Source organism: Gnatocerus cornutus, chromosome 7 (genome assembly GCF_029298725.1).
Source record: "Gnatocerus cornutus isolate USDA-ARS CGAHR chromosome 7, icGnaCorn1.1, whole genome shotgun sequence".
Classification (NCBI taxonomy): Eukaryota; Metazoa; Arthropoda; class Insecta; order Coleoptera; family Tenebrionidae; genus Gnatocerus; species Gnatocerus cornutus.
Genome location: NC_142239.1, coordinates 13,940,368 through 13,954,358, shown reverse-complemented (window position 1 = coordinate 13,954,358; position 13,991 = coordinate 13,940,368). Strand labels below are relative to the sequence as shown.

The following is a 13,991-nucleotide window of genomic DNA, read 5'->3' as shown; positions in this document are numbered from 1 at the left end:
TTGACAGCGCGTTTAGGGGAGTGGCGCGCCCGTTAGGTTGGTACGACAAAATGGCCAATTGTTGTGCCATGCGTCTAAATTTTAGGTGTTGAATTACATTTTTTTGATGTATTTGCAACGGTTTTAAGGCGATTTCCGGATAAAACTCGTTGAACGTGTTGAGCAAATATGACAGAGTTGAATGTCAACGGGAATGAAGAAAACGAACACGATAAAGAGGTTGTTGTAGATAAGGATTTGCCTCTGAGTTTCTGCGAAGACAGGCATTTGAGCCCCATTGAAGGCGCCGAGTGTGTTGCCCAGACATGGCGAATGAAAGAACGCGTAATACACCACTTGTGCCTCCTTTAAAATCTCGGCTATCATGTTTTAATTTTAGATGAAAACTGTGAGTGTAGCCTTGGTTCTGTGCTTAAATGTAGGCGTAGACCCTCCCGATGTCCTCAAAACCCAGCCGTGTGCCCGCTTGGAATGTTGGATAGGTAACCCGCCTTAGAAGTGAGGTTCATGTAAATGAGGTCATGTTCTAGATCCCTTAACCTTGTCTGCCCCCAAGTCCATACAAAAAATCGGCGAGACTTTACAGTTTCAATACGAGAAATGGCAGCCTCGGGCGCGATATAAACAATCCCTTGATCCCACCTCAGAAGAGGTGAAAAAGCTTTGCACGTCTTTACGTAGAAATGCCAAAGAGGAACGCGTTCTGTTCCACTATAACGGTCATGGAGTTCCTAAACCCACAGAAAACGGAGAAATTTGGGTGTTTAATAGAGTAAGACCTCAAAACCCAACAAAACGCCTCTTATTACTGATTTTCAGACATATACGCAATATATTCCATTATCAATATATGATCTGCAAACCTGGATGGGTGCTCCATCTATTTACGTTTATGATTGTTCAAACGCGGGGATCATTATTGAGTCGTTTGAACATTTTGCCATGCAACACGAGCGAGAATATGATCAAGCAGTCGCTCAGTCCCGACAAAATTCAGTGGTGCCACCTTTGCCTTCATACAAAAAATGTATTCAGTTGGCGGCGTGCGGGCCGAAAGAAGTTCTACCAATGAATCCAGAGCTACCAGCAGATTTGTTCACGTCTTGCCTTACCGCACCAATCAAAATCGCCTGTCAGTGGTTTGTTTTACGGTCTACCTCAAATTTAGTGCCCAAAGTTACAGTCGATATGATAGACAAGTGAGTCTTCAGACTACCCCAGATTCCAGAAAATTAATTGAAATTTCGTTTTAGAATCCCTGGAACCATAACCGAACGCCGAGTAATGTTCGGCGAACTTAACTGGATCTTCACAGCAATAACTGACACAATAGCTTGGAATACTTTACCACGAGATTTATTTCAAAAACTCTTCCGCCAAGACTTACTAGTCGCTAGCTTATTCCGCAACTTCCTCCTCGCCGAACGACTTCTTAAGCAGTGCAATTGCAACCCTGTCAGCTCACCGGCATTACCCCCAACTTACCAACACCCTCTATGGACCGCCTGGGACTTAGTTCTTGATTTGAGCCTCGGACAACTCCCGGGAATGCTCAACAATAACGAGCCATACAAAAACTTAACATTCTTCGAAGATCAATTAATCGCGTTTGAACTCTGGATCGATCAAGCGTCTGAAGAGAGGAGATCTCCGGAATTACTCCCCATCATTCTACAAGTCTTGTTGAGTCAGGTCCATCGAGCGCGAGCTCTGGAGCTGTTAGCGAGATTCGTAGAACTGGGATCTTGGGCTGTCCATTTGACCCTGTCCGTGGGCATCTTCCCGTACGTTCTTAAACTTCTCCAGAGCAACGTGAGGGAGTTGAAGCCGTCACTAGTCACGCTGTGGGCGAGGATTGTGGCTGTAGATCCTGTAAGTAGATAAAACATTGTACATAACATCTGATGTTTCTTTTTTCAGAGCTGCCAGAGCGACCTTGTGAGGGAGAGAGGCCACCGCTACTTCTTGTCGGCGCTGCAGGACAACACCCTCGAGGTAATTCACCCTTACCACCGTTTTTATAATTTTTTTTATCTGATTTTCACCCCCAGGGCAAGTATAAAGCCCAAGCGGCTTACGTTCTTGCCACAATGGTGGACGGCTGCCACGACGGCCAAGAAGGCGCAGTGAAAGATGCAGTCATGGGAATCTGTCGCGAGCAATTGAACGATTCCTTCCAGCAGGTGCGCAAGTGGGTCTGCATCTGCTTGGGAAAAGTCTGGGAGAATTACGAACACGGCCGCTGGACGGCAGTTCGGGAAATCGCCCACGAAAGATTATATAACGCCATTAATGATATTTATCCAGAGGTACCTCTCTTGCGAGTTCCGTTCTTTTTATTTATTGGATTTTCCAGGTGAGAGCAAGCGCCGTTTACGCTTTGGGGACGTTCATAAACGCTGGAACGGAACGCTCCGAATACGCTAATAATGTTGATCACGCTGTAATCTTGGCTTTAGTGAAGCTCGTTAATGATATGTGTCCTCTAGTCCGTAAAGAATTAGTTAACGCGTTGCAGTACGTAGTTTTATCGTTTGAACACGTTTTTATAACTATAGCAATGAAGGAGAGTTTAGCGAATTATCCTTTACAAGAAGTGAATGTATCTCCTGGTTTGAAGCGAGTTGGCAGTAGAGACAGACTAAGAACTTCGGAAGACAGCGTGGATAAAATGAAAAGAGTCTCTTCAAGCTCGTCGATAAACAATATGGGGCCCATGAAGACCTCGTTGAGTCATACTGGTAGTCTCGGGGCTCTTCCAGGGTTGGGCTACGGCTCCGTTTATATTAAAGCGTGGGACGTTCTTTGTTCACTTGAATCAGATCCTTATCCCGAAATAGGAACAATGTCGAAGACTATAACGAAATATATTGCCACCAAAGTGAAAGAATCAAAAGAGTTTATTGATAATAAGTGCGCGAGTTTACCACCGAGTCCCAACAGAGGCAACTTCTTGTCGGGTGAAAGCCCTCCAACGTTACATCCAGCGACTGACATCCCGAAATATTCCAGAACTTTGGGGAATCGGGGTAAAAAAATACACCCAAATATCATCAGTGAAGAGATTGAAGTGAGGAAGCAAAGAAAACCTTTAGTGACAACGCAATTTCCGGAGTGGGCGATGAAGGTCTATGGACAGACCAAGAAGAAGTATTATGACGACTTTGAATCCTCACAGTACCACGAAAGAGATTGGAGATTCATCAGGTGATAACGCATCAAAGATAATCTTTGTCTTAACTTGAAGTTTGTAGAAATAATAACATCAGAAAAGAGGCATTGGACGAGGCTTCAAAAATCCTCTACTCGAAACTAGAGTCTCAAGTTTTCAACACCCGCACTTCGCTCTCTCCATGTGTGCTGCAATTCCATCCGTTTGATCAACAAATCGCCGTCGCCGGCAAGGATCACTTCGGGTGAGTTTCATCATTGTACTATTAGTGTTGAGAGGTTTGATTTTTCCAGGATTTGGGATTGGGGCACCGGCGCCAAGACCACCGTCGGCCACAACAAATCCACGCGTTTCGCCACAAGTCGCATCACTGCGATGGAATGGATCAACGCCCACGACGTCGGTATTATAATGGTCGGTTCAGACGACGGCAGTGTTCGAGTGTGGCGACCAAATCCCGGCTACAGTCGTGAACCGACTTTAGTAACAGCTTGGCAGGCTTTGACGGACTTGAAGTGGCGGTCCTCCGGAACTCTCCTTTCGTGGGAACAAACCGCGCAAACCATCATCACCGCTGGAGATTCTCGAATGATCCGTTTCTTCGACGCCGACAAAGAAATGTTGATCACTGACATCCCCACAGGGGCTGATTGTCCTGTTACTGCCGTCGACTCCTCGTTCGCGGGGGTCGCGAATCAATACTACACCCAAACTTACTTCGACCGCGAGAAAGACGATGAAGGGATCAGCATTGATGGAGAAGATGAAGTTAAGATGTGTCGCTACGGAATGGTAGTGGCGGGATTCCAAGATGGCTCCATTCGGGTGTTTGATAGGAGATGCAGCCCTTCAGAGGCAAGGATCGCTGTTTTTATGGAGCACGTCGGACCAGTTCTTGGACTTTGTTTATTGGGCAATACGTTTTATAGTGGAAGGTGAGTTGGTACTCACCGTTTCAAGGTTTTTATCGTTTTGTTCCAGCACTGATGGTCACGTTAAAGTTTATGATATCAGAAACCAAAAAGTTGTTCATACGAGTCAAGCAATCCAAAGTAATATGTCGTGTTTCGCCTTACATCGACGAACTGCCACTTATGCCTGGTAGGTTGAGTTTGTTATCTAGAGGGTGGGTGCGAACGTGTGTCCGAACTCTGTCTATAAACACCAACTGATTGGTGGATTGTAGGGAATGACAGATGTTAAGGCATACGTTTATTAGTCCGAGCCAACTAGATAAATATGTAGCGATCAAAAAAAATCATTCTCAGTTACTTTGGAATTCCACAGTGTGTCCTTATTACCACTTTGAATGAATTAATACAATATGAAAATTTTTTGTTAAAATTTGTTTCGCAACGTCTAATTAACAAAAAACAGCCTCTTCAATCAAAGACATGACGTAAAATTGCAAAGCCAACTGACTTTTTTTTTTATCGTACGATATGTTGGTGTTTATTTTTTACTGTTTTTAGTGCTTCTATGAATCAAAATGTGAATGTGTACGGTTTCAACGGGTTCCTCTTGAACACCATCCGGTTCTATGAAGGCTTTATGGGTCATCGCGCCGGAAACGTAACGTGTCTTAACTACCATCCCTTGAAGGTTGCGTTGGCTACAGGAACTTCCGATTGTACAGTAAGCGTGTACTGTTTAGAGAGCAAAAGGTGACGCGATTCTCAGCCCTAGGCCTCGCTCTGGAGTTTCTTGGGCTATTATTATTAGTTGGAGAATTTCTGTTGCTTTTTGAGCTTCGGTTTCATTCTACTTTTGTATATATTTACGTTTTACATAGTGATACCATTTTATCGTGTATATATTTTATTTTAATTGAAGACGCTTGATTGTAGCTAACCGTTTCAGAGTACAGTACAGGTTCTGTTGTTAGTTTTTTAAGACTGATTGTTATTTTTTTATGAGATGTGACATTTTTATTTTGGTAGTTAAGGGTAAAAATAAGGGATTAGGCCTAGTTGGGATAACTTATACGTAGCGTCGGGTGTGACCAGTTGTTGAATAATTTTAAGACGATTCAGTTTTATTGTGATAATTCAATGCAGCGTGGATGTTACAGATTTTATATTATACTCAATTTTTATTTACGATCTGCCCCTCCAGTGTAATTTAATTTAATCTCTCGATCGAAACTCGACGCTTTCTTTTTATTTTTGGCTCAATGGACACCCTGCACAAAAAGAGTGGCGCTCGAGAGTTTACCGTGCTACTTAACATTATCGAAAGTTCCTTTTTGTATCAAGTTGATTTTATTTTGTGGCCAACATGTCTTTATTTTAAACTTATGTTATAATATAATAAATAATATATCACAATACTTCTTTTTATTCAAACCATACTTTTTTCAAGTAATGGGATTTCCGACTCGTGAACTTCATTCTCGCTCTGTTTACTTGGAGAAAGTTTCAAATCTGTGCAGTTGATGGTGTTGTGTAAAGTTTTGAAGACTCCCGGCTTAACATTGAGGAGGGTCAGTGTCATTCCTTTGGCGTTGAAAGTCGTCACTAAATTACTGACGGTCTAAAAAAAATAGTTTATTGGCGCCCGCGTTAAACCTGATTTACCTGACAAGCCGCGTAATCTACTTTAATTATGTTTGAACAGTCTAAAACCACCTCCAGGCTACTGGTGGTGCTGCACGCTTCCAGTATGTTTGTCGTTAGATAATCTGTGGCGGCGTAATACAAACCCACTTCCGGTTTAACGTAAATGTATTCACTCCCTTTATTATCCTAAAAAACAAGCTCTGACAGGTTCATCACAGGACTGCAAGGAACATACCAGGCGAATCTCCTTCAGGATGTGTGGCCGCGCCCACACTTTTAATAAAATGAGAAGGTTTAACAACCCTCCTGCTATTATTCCGATTTCCACGCCATAAAAAACTCCGATGATTAAAGTTGCGAGTGTCAAGAAGAAATCGAATTCTAAAAAACCGAATTATTCTTGGAAAAACACGCGTCTTTACCCACTGTTACACCGCCACAATTTCGGGAAAATTTCGTAGTCAAACATTGTGGCAATCGCTGATATTAGCACCGCCGCCAAAGTGGATCTCGGAATGTAGTAAAAGTACGGAGTTAAGAAACTCAGCGCTAACAAAATTACGATTCCAGAGTAAATGCCTTGAAAGGGGGTGCGTACTCCACTGCTACTAGCAACAGCTGATCGGGTGAAGGCTCCACAACAAGGCATGGCTTGGAGGAACGAGCCGAAGATGTTACAAAGGCCTAAAGTCATCATTTCTTGGGTGGCGTCGACGATGACTCCGCTTGCTGGACAAATATTTGGGGTTGAATTAAGTTTGGTTTTGATTGACGTGGATATACGTAATTGTTACAGATTTTTGAGTCAATATTTGCAGGTTCAATATTGGGATAAAAAGACGTAATGTGCGACACGTGGAAGTTTTTGGGTGATTTTTAGTGCGGAATTTTGATGTGGTCAACAAGTAGTGTGCAGTTAGGAATTGAATAAATATTATTTTAATGATAAATATTATCTTCTATTGGTTTGTGCGCACCGCAGAGATCATAAAAAAACGAATGGAACTCCTTATTCTGAATTCGAAGGCAGTTTTGCTCAATCAGATCCGGATTCAGAAATATTTGTAAAATAAGTTTTTTTGTGTACACCGCATTATTCACGTTTGTTTTTTTTTTCAATTTTACGCAACAACTTCCAAAATCAGGAAACATTAATACATCTTTAAAAAGGTAATTAAATAAGCTATCCAACGAACTAAAAGAAGAAAAAAATGAAAAAGTGCAATTTGAATTTAGACTAGCAAATGCAACAAAAAATTAGTAAAACTTAAATCATGAAGAAATTTAAACTTTAAAGTCCACTCTCTATAACAAACGTTCGGATCCTTGGATAATTCGAACAAAATCTGTGAATTTTCAACTCGTTACGATTTTTTCTTGGAGACGAGAACAGAGACTGATGACATGAACGTTCGATAATTCAATGGGACTTTAAAAATAGTAAAACTTTGTATTGTATTTTGCCATGACTATTTAACAATTCGTTTTAATGATTGTTCTATGTTTAAATTTAAATTTTATTTTTCTTCATAGTTCAAAGTTCTTTGAAAAAAATGATTTCTACAAAAAATATAACTTTCGTTAAATTAAAAATTAAATCACTCGGTAATTCGAACTCGTGCCCAGTCCTCTAGAATTCGCATTATCGAGAATCGACTGTAATGCCGACATCCATATCTCAAATTTTTTTTTTGGATTTGTAGATCTGAATTCTGGAGTCTAAAACAGACCTCCAGACGCAAGAATTTCAGTGTCTTAAAGAATACCAGGATTAAGTTTCAATAAACTAGCGAATCTTATGATTTTAAAGATCCAATGCAAGAGATAATAAAGAAATCTGAGGAAGTGAAAACCTTAAAAAAATTCAAGTAAAGATACAAAAAATTATTTTCAGTGTTTAATACTTACTCATTAAGTTTCCCAGAAAATTCTGAACAATTTCTTTTAAAAATTTGTTCTAATTTTTTTCGTCCATAAGCAAACTAAGAACTTTTCATCGTCAAGAAGTTGTCAAAATGTGTTATTCTGGGCTGCGCTTGCATTAGACATTTTAAAACTTAATATCTGCCTAGAAATTACGATATTGTAAGCAATGACATTGATTTTGTAATGAAATCGACAAAAAAATAACAAACAGATTAAATTTTTTGTAAAACTTCTCAACGTTTTTGTCCTGTAACTTCTAAACGATAAGAGAACGCAATGCATTTGTCAACAAGTCAAAAACACAAGATCTTAGTGTTTTCAATAATGTATTACAATGAAAAATCGATGTAATAATTCCTGAATTATAAGATGAAAATTACTGAAAATGCGTTTTTTTGGGACAAGAGATCAGTTTTTCAAAAATATCATGAAAAGTACTAATCCTAGCAATGAGTTTTGTAAGTCGTTGGAAAGCTTCTTAAATTGTTTTTTTAAAACATTCTCGAGCAATTCCATAACTTGGCAATTTAAAAAAAAATGTTTGTACCGTAGAACCTAAAAACGAAATTTTTCAAGAATATCTCTGGATCCGGATCTGATGGAGGAAAACGGACCTCAGATTTAGAATCAGGAGGCCATTCCACTTATCCAGAACAATTTTTTTCAGCATGCGCCTTGCCTAAATCTCTTCAAAATGTAAGGACTAAAAGGCAGTCGAAATGTCCTTGATCGCCATTCATTGGTCTAACAAATCCAAAAAAATTAACAAAGAGCAGTTTTTGAGCCTTGTGTACCATAAAAAGTAATCAAAAACACCGAAAAAGAAACAAAGACTCCAAACCAACTCACCAAAAGCCTTAGCAATGGCCACATTCGCCAAAATAGCCGCGATGGGCAGCACCACAATACTCGACCCCAAAGTATGCACCATTTCGAAGAACGTCACAGTGGTATTATCCATCTGAGTTTGAAACGGCGGCATCTGAATCTTCGGCAAACCTGATGGTACAGTTCCCGACAGATTAAACGGAGATCCTCCTTGGTACTCGTACAAGTAAAATCCCAGAATGGATGTCAACAACACAAGTAGCGCATTTTTGGAAATCGACAACAACCATAAGGTTTTCTTCACGACGGGATTCTTCGTTTTGATTTTCGGTAATTGTTTAAGAGCGAAAAGAAAAACGATGCACGAGAATCCAAGAAGAGTGTCTCCTAATTTGATTTCGTCAAATCTAGAGAAGACTTTCCAGATGACATCAAAGACTCCGTGGTTCTTCAGTTTTCTTAGACCGAGGAGGTTTTTCAGTTGGGATATTATGATGGTTATGGACATTGCGGAGGTGAAGCCTGAAGTCACACAGGGGGATATAAATTCGACCAAGAAACCTATGAAGAAACCAAATAGAAATAATTCGCGTTCTAATTATTATTAAGAAACTTACCTAGTTTCAAGGCCCCCATGAGGAATTCCACGCATCCTGCAAGAAACGTTAAAAGAATGACGTACTCAACAGGATACCCCTCAGTGTACGAGTACGCCAAAAGCGCCATCAAGCTCGTGGGACCAATGGACACCTCTTTGATAGTTCCGAACAAGACATAAGTAAAAGAACCCATGAAAGCCGTGTAAAGACCGTACTGGGCAGGCAAACCGGCTAAATTCGCGTACGCTATAGCCTGAGGAATCATGGTCATCCCCACAGTAAGTCCGGCTATAAAATCTCCAATTAAATCAGATTTTGAATACTTCGGTAGCCATTGAATAATATGAACTCTTTGAATTAGTATCGACAAAAACGAAAAGTTTCTCCGAGGAGCCTCTATGGGCTTAGACATTGAAGAATCCATCACTTTAACACACCCAGATACTGTTGCTGCACTTTCGCACTTAAAAGTGAAGACGAACAAATAAAATCTGTGAAATTTAACTAAATTAAATGAAAAACAAACAGAAAGGATTTATATCGTTTTTAAACGACAAGGTTGAGAACAATGTTACTCGTATTTGCTCGAGTCTTAATTGTGTTAACACTTAATGAATGTTTTTCTATTCGGTGATTTATCAAAACGGGACAATGAAGAAAATTTTCCAAGAAGTGTCCGAAGAAATAAAATAACAAGAATCAGTAACAATTTATTATCAATAATACAGTGAAACCTGTTGTTGGAAACTTCCATCTCGGCGTATCACTATTTTGTTCCAGATTTATGACCACCTAAAGTTAATAATAGAAGTCTTAACATGTATTTGAACAGCGATTTGAAAAAATTAAGATCACACTATTGTTTTTATAACTGATTTATTCAAACTGCGTTTGCTGATAGGGGGAGCGTTATCCTCGTTGGAGATAGAGGGGTCAAGATTAAGGACTTTTGTCACAGACAGTGTTGTTATTCATTTGACATAGTTTTATTGTCTACTCGAAAAACTGTGCAAACTGGAAGATTAAGTTGCGTGTCGCTTTACAGGTAAGTCCAAAATGAAGAGAATGTGGGAAAACCTTCTTTTCCGTTTACTGATCCTTGCAATCTGTATTAAGAGTGTTAAGCTTTGAAGGAAAAGGATTAACCTCTTGGTGTTAAAACAGTGAGTCCAGTTGGTGCAATATTTGTTTAGATTTTTGTGTATTTTATAATATCTACTGCTAGATTGTAGTCGAAACGACACTGTTGAAAAAACATGCTAAAGAAAAGTTAAAAATAGTTTAAAAAATAGGTAAATAATCCTCAGTGGCGTTATAATTATTGTCGAGGCTTTTTCTTTATGACAGGACACAGCTTTGTGCAACTATTTACGTAAAGAGGAGGATTATAAACGATTTTGACAAGCGTATATAATGACGGGATTATGTTGCCTGTCAACACGAAGAAGTCTTTACATGACGCTTAAATTATTAATCATGTCCAAATGAAATCTTTTTATTCATAAAGATGAGAATTTTGATAAATGAGTGCATACGACGTCAGGGATCTTATTTTTTAATGACCAAAGTTGGTTGAAGTAATGGAACTTATACGAACTTCCCCAGAATTCCACAACTTTAAAGATGATCAATCAAAAGTTATCTATTAAATCAAATTTTCGGTTTTTACCTTCACAGCTAGTTTCCTATGTGCTGTGTTAATTCATTGCAAAACCAAAATAAAATGTAAGAAACTTCCCACCACCGCCTTAACACTTCCTTTTTGGACTTCTTTAGTTTGGCTCCTCAGAGGTGTATCTTTACAGTATTTATTGTTCGGTTTTGGTCCTAGAAACTGCATTGAGTTTATTTAATAGTATTTTTAATAGTTTTACCGAGATAATAGTTTTTTTTTAGTTTGAAGTTGAACTGGAGGAAAGAAATTTATGATTTTATTGTATACCTAAATGTTCAGTCTATTTAAATGCAATTAATGTTGTTGTAAATACATATGTTATAATTCTTAAAATTGTGAGTTGCGGTTGACGTAAATTTAATCTTACTTTTCAAAATTATTTGACGTGGTTTTCCCAAAAAATATAATACTAATCTAACTTGTTTAAATTTGATTACCCCGATAATAAAACACGAATATTCTTATTAGTTTTCTACATTATTTAAACCTAAGTTTTCCATTCCAACTTTCGGGGTAAAGTTTCCATTTGCAAATATGTGATAAATAAGTCATTTCAAAAGTCAAATTGCCTCCTGATTCCGAGTTTAAAGTCCTGTTTGCTCTATCAGGTCCGGATTGTACTGTACAAACATTTATTTTCTTCAGTTTTTCTTGAAAAGTTGGAAATTTAATTGGTTCGAGAACGTCTTCAAATTGATTTAAATTATATAAAACTCAACCAACAACTTTTAAACAGTTTCCGCATAATTTTTATTAATGATCTTCCATTCCAACCAGTAAAAACATTTTAAAACGCAAGCTTTATCGAAAAACTACAATTTTGTGGGCATTAAAATTAATTCTTTTACAAAATCTTCGAAAGGTAGCAAGCAAAACGTGATTTCGTTTAATAACTTCTAATTAAAAAAAGATAATAACCTTTATAAGAAATAAGAAATCAAAGTACCAATTTAGTAGTTTCATGCAAAAAAATGTCAAAAAAGTTTTAAAACCCGTTCGATTTTCGAAATTTTCATTAGTTCTAACTAACTTTCGCGGTTACTTCTTAGATCGTTGCAAAGCTTATTTAATTACCTTTTCAACGATAGATTATAAAGTTTATAAAGTTGATGCGCAACATTGAAAAACCAAAAGTGAACGCAGTGTACTACAAAAACTTATTTTGCAAATATCTCCTGACCTGATGGAGCAAAACGGAGCAATTCAGAATCAGGACTTGAGAAATGACTTTTCACTGCTCCAATACAAATTTTGTCAACGAAAAAGATTATCGTAATTTAACCATCTGCCATAAATCATGTTTACGAAGGATTTAGATTAACTTAATCCATTTTCTCGCGAATCTAAAGATCTAATTTACCCGGATGTAACGCAGATTAAGTAGATTTATAAAGACTAGGCAAGTGACGACCGACAAAATCTTTTAATTATTATCCTGTATCGCCCAAAAACAATAATCAATTTTGTAAAAAAATTTATTAAACCCACTCTTTGTATAACAATAATAAGTCCTTTTTAGCGCTATTAAAACTGTTTTCCTCCTATAATAGTAAGTACCTGTTCATACGACAACCAAAAAACCAACGCCCATGGCCCTAACCGCATCCAATGTGGAACAAATCCTTTGTACAAAGCTCCAAGCCCTTCGTGTCTCACCGTCTGTCTTAAACAATCAACAGACGACTTATAAGTCAATCCTCTCCCCTTTTCGTCAGTCGGTTGGTTCATCACCCTCGTCTTAATAACATCCGCTGGTGTACCCATTCCGGCAGCCACAAACCCAGCAGCGGTACTCGCTAATGCATGAGTAATATAATTATCTTCCAATGAAGAGTGTCTTAGAACGAATCTCTTCGCGACATCGTACGTCGATAAATCTCCTAAATTTACTAACGCGGCTCTCTGCATGTTTGGAACGGAGCCTTTCCATAAACCTCTGATTCCTCCAGTTTTATAAGTCTTATTAAAAGCGTCCCAAATTCCGGTAACACGAGGAGGAAGTCCCATTAATTTACGTTTACCCTCCATTTGCAGTTGGACTTTGAGGAGATCAGCGGGACTAGCGAGGTATTGAGCGAAGGCCCCTGCCGTGACTCCACAAACTGCGGATTTCCATATTGGGAAATAATCAGTGGAGGAGGCGCTGAAGACGTCTTCTTTCAACATTTTGTAGGTCACCACGCGGCTGCCCGAGTAAAAGACATGACGGATGAAGATAGCCGACATTCCATTCCATAGTCGAAGTAAACCTTCTTCGCGAACGATGCCTACAGCTGTTAGAAATGTTCCGCGATGGGGAGATTTTCCCAGTTTTGTGGCTATTTCGCCTTGGATTTGCAGCCTTGTTTTCGTCAAGTCTAATGGGTATGTTACTGGAATTAAATAAGAAGTTTGTAGTGGAGGAGTGGACACAGAGAGAGTCTACTTCTCTAATACAATTTTTCCAGAACTTGAATTTTTAGTCAAAACAACTCCATTGACGCCAAAGTTTATTTTTACGATGCACTGAGTTATTTACACCTAGAATAACATGGAAATGTACAATTTTTTGCTTCTAAGAGCGTTTGTCGTGTAAATTTGGATCGTTACAGGGCATTGAACTGAAAAATCGTCCAGACAGTTTTACATTGAACTTATTGGGGGATTAGATAACAAATTTAAACGTTTTATCCGCACTAATCTAAAATGAAACATCTTCAAAGCACAACAGCGACTCCACCACAAAGCACACAAGCACAGATAAACAGTATTGTACAGAACGCGTGTTACCTAATTCGGCATTCCATGCAGACACCACGGAGATCATGTAAGTGCACCATAATGAGTTTACAAATCTCGCTTCTTCCTCGGGCATTGTTGGGAATAAAGTTATGGAGAGGACACTTGAAAACGTGCCATCAAAGCAGCTTCACTTTCCACCCTCTTGAGTGAGTTAAATGAAGCTACAATTTTTCTAATATGAAGTTGAGAATCGTGACGACCGAAAGGTGTCAATGAAACTGGGTATGTCATTGGAGACATTTGTTTGGTTTTCGAGGTCAAAGATAAACTCCAAAGTTTAGGTGAAAAGATTAATGTTTTCCCAAAACACTCAATGATAGTGTGCGAAAATAAACTCAGAGATGCGCATAGATGAAAGAGAATGCAGTTTTGTTTTTTACTCACCACAAGAATTTTACCTCACTGAACTTGTAAATAAGATAGACTTACCGAAACTTGAGAACAATGTTCAG

At 38.7% G+C, this 13,991-nt stretch overlaps 3 protein-coding genes across 3 annotated transcripts; 1 reads left to right on the top strand and 2 right to left on the bottom strand.

The window, feature by feature from the left end:
- The first annotated feature begins 12 nt into the window (after nt 1-12).
- raptor (regulatory associated protein of MTOR complex 1) lies at nt 13-4,936 on the top strand. Its single transcript, XM_088040788.1, has 12 exons — nt 13-324; nt 380-482; nt 531-772; nt 820-1,199; nt 1,254-1,872; nt 1,921-1,995; nt 2,052-2,309; nt 2,357-3,207; nt 3,255-3,416; nt 3,466-4,107; nt 4,154-4,273; nt 4,645-4,936. Exons 1-12 carry the CDS (start codon nt 169-171, stop codon nt 4,838-4,840), a joined length of 3,804 nt encoding a protein of 1,267 aa, XP_087896914.1. The 5' UTR covers nt 13-168; the 3' UTR covers nt 4,841-4,936.
- Nucleotides 4,937-5,446: 510 nt separating this feature from the next.
- LOC148171305 (sodium-independent sulfate anion transporter) lies at nt 5,447-9,505 on the bottom strand. Its single transcript, XM_088040789.1, has 6 exons — nt 9,102-9,505; nt 8,506-9,045; nt 6,157-6,459; nt 5,966-6,111; nt 5,749-5,916; nt 5,447-5,704 (listed from the first exon to the last, which is right to left on the bottom strand). The coding sequence occupies exons 1-6, from the start codon at nt 9,493-9,495 to the stop codon at nt 5,513-5,515; spliced, it is 1,743 nt and encodes a 580-aa protein (XP_087896915.1). The 5' UTR covers nt 9,496-9,505; the 3' UTR covers nt 5,447-5,512.
- A 2,720-nt stretch (nt 9,506-12,225) lies between these two features.
- On the bottom strand, nt 12,226-13,807 carry LOC148171304 (mitochondrial uncoupling protein 4-like). The gene is made up of 2 exons (XM_088040897.1): nt 13,528-13,807; nt 12,226-13,130 (listed from the first exon to the last, which is right to left on the bottom strand). The coding sequence occupies exons 1-2, from the start codon at nt 13,610-13,612 to the stop codon at nt 12,283-12,285; spliced, it is 933 nt and encodes a 310-aa protein (XP_087897023.1). The 5' UTR covers nt 13,613-13,807; the 3' UTR covers nt 12,226-12,282.
- Between the last annotated feature and the right edge of the window lie 184 nt (nt 13,808-13,991).

What these genes read in the sequence shown, in the direction of transcription:
- LOC148171305 (XM_088040789.1), bottom strand. Translation starts at nt 9,495, where the DNA reads ATGTCTAAGCCCATAGAGGCTCCTCGGAGAAACTTTTCGTTTTTGTCG. An exon ending in CATGGGGGCCTTGAAACTAG is followed by an intron (nt 9,046 to 9,101) that starts GTAAGTTTCTTA and finishes GTTTCTTCATAG; the next exon opens with GTTTCTTGGTCGAATTTATA. An exon ending in GGCCATTGCTAAGGCTTTTG is followed by an intron (nt 6,460 to 8,505) that starts GTGAGTTGGTTT and finishes ATATTTGTCCAG; the next exon opens with CAAGCGGAGTCATCGTCGAC.
- LOC148171304 (XM_088040897.1), bottom strand. Translation starts at nt 13,612, where the DNA reads ATGCCCGAGGAAGAAGCGAGATTTGTAAACTCATTATGGTGCACTTAC. An exon ending in TGCATGGAATGCCGAATTAG is followed by an intron (nt 13,131 to 13,527) that starts GTAACACGCGTT and finishes ATTTAATTCCAG; the next exon opens with TAACATACCCATTAGACTTG.
- raptor (XM_088040788.1), top strand. Translation starts at nt 169, where the DNA reads ATGACAGAGTTGAATGTCAACGGGAATGAAGAAAACGAACACGATAAA. An exon ending in TGCAGGACAACACCCTCGAG is followed by an intron (nt 1,996 to 2,051) that starts GTAATTCACCCT and finishes TTTCACCCCCAG; the next exon opens with GGCAAGTATAAAGCCCAAGC. An exon ending in AGAGATTGGAGATTCATCAG is followed by an intron (nt 3,208 to 3,254) that starts GTGATAACGCAT and finishes TGAAGTTTGTAG; the next exon opens with AAATAATAACATCAGAAAAG.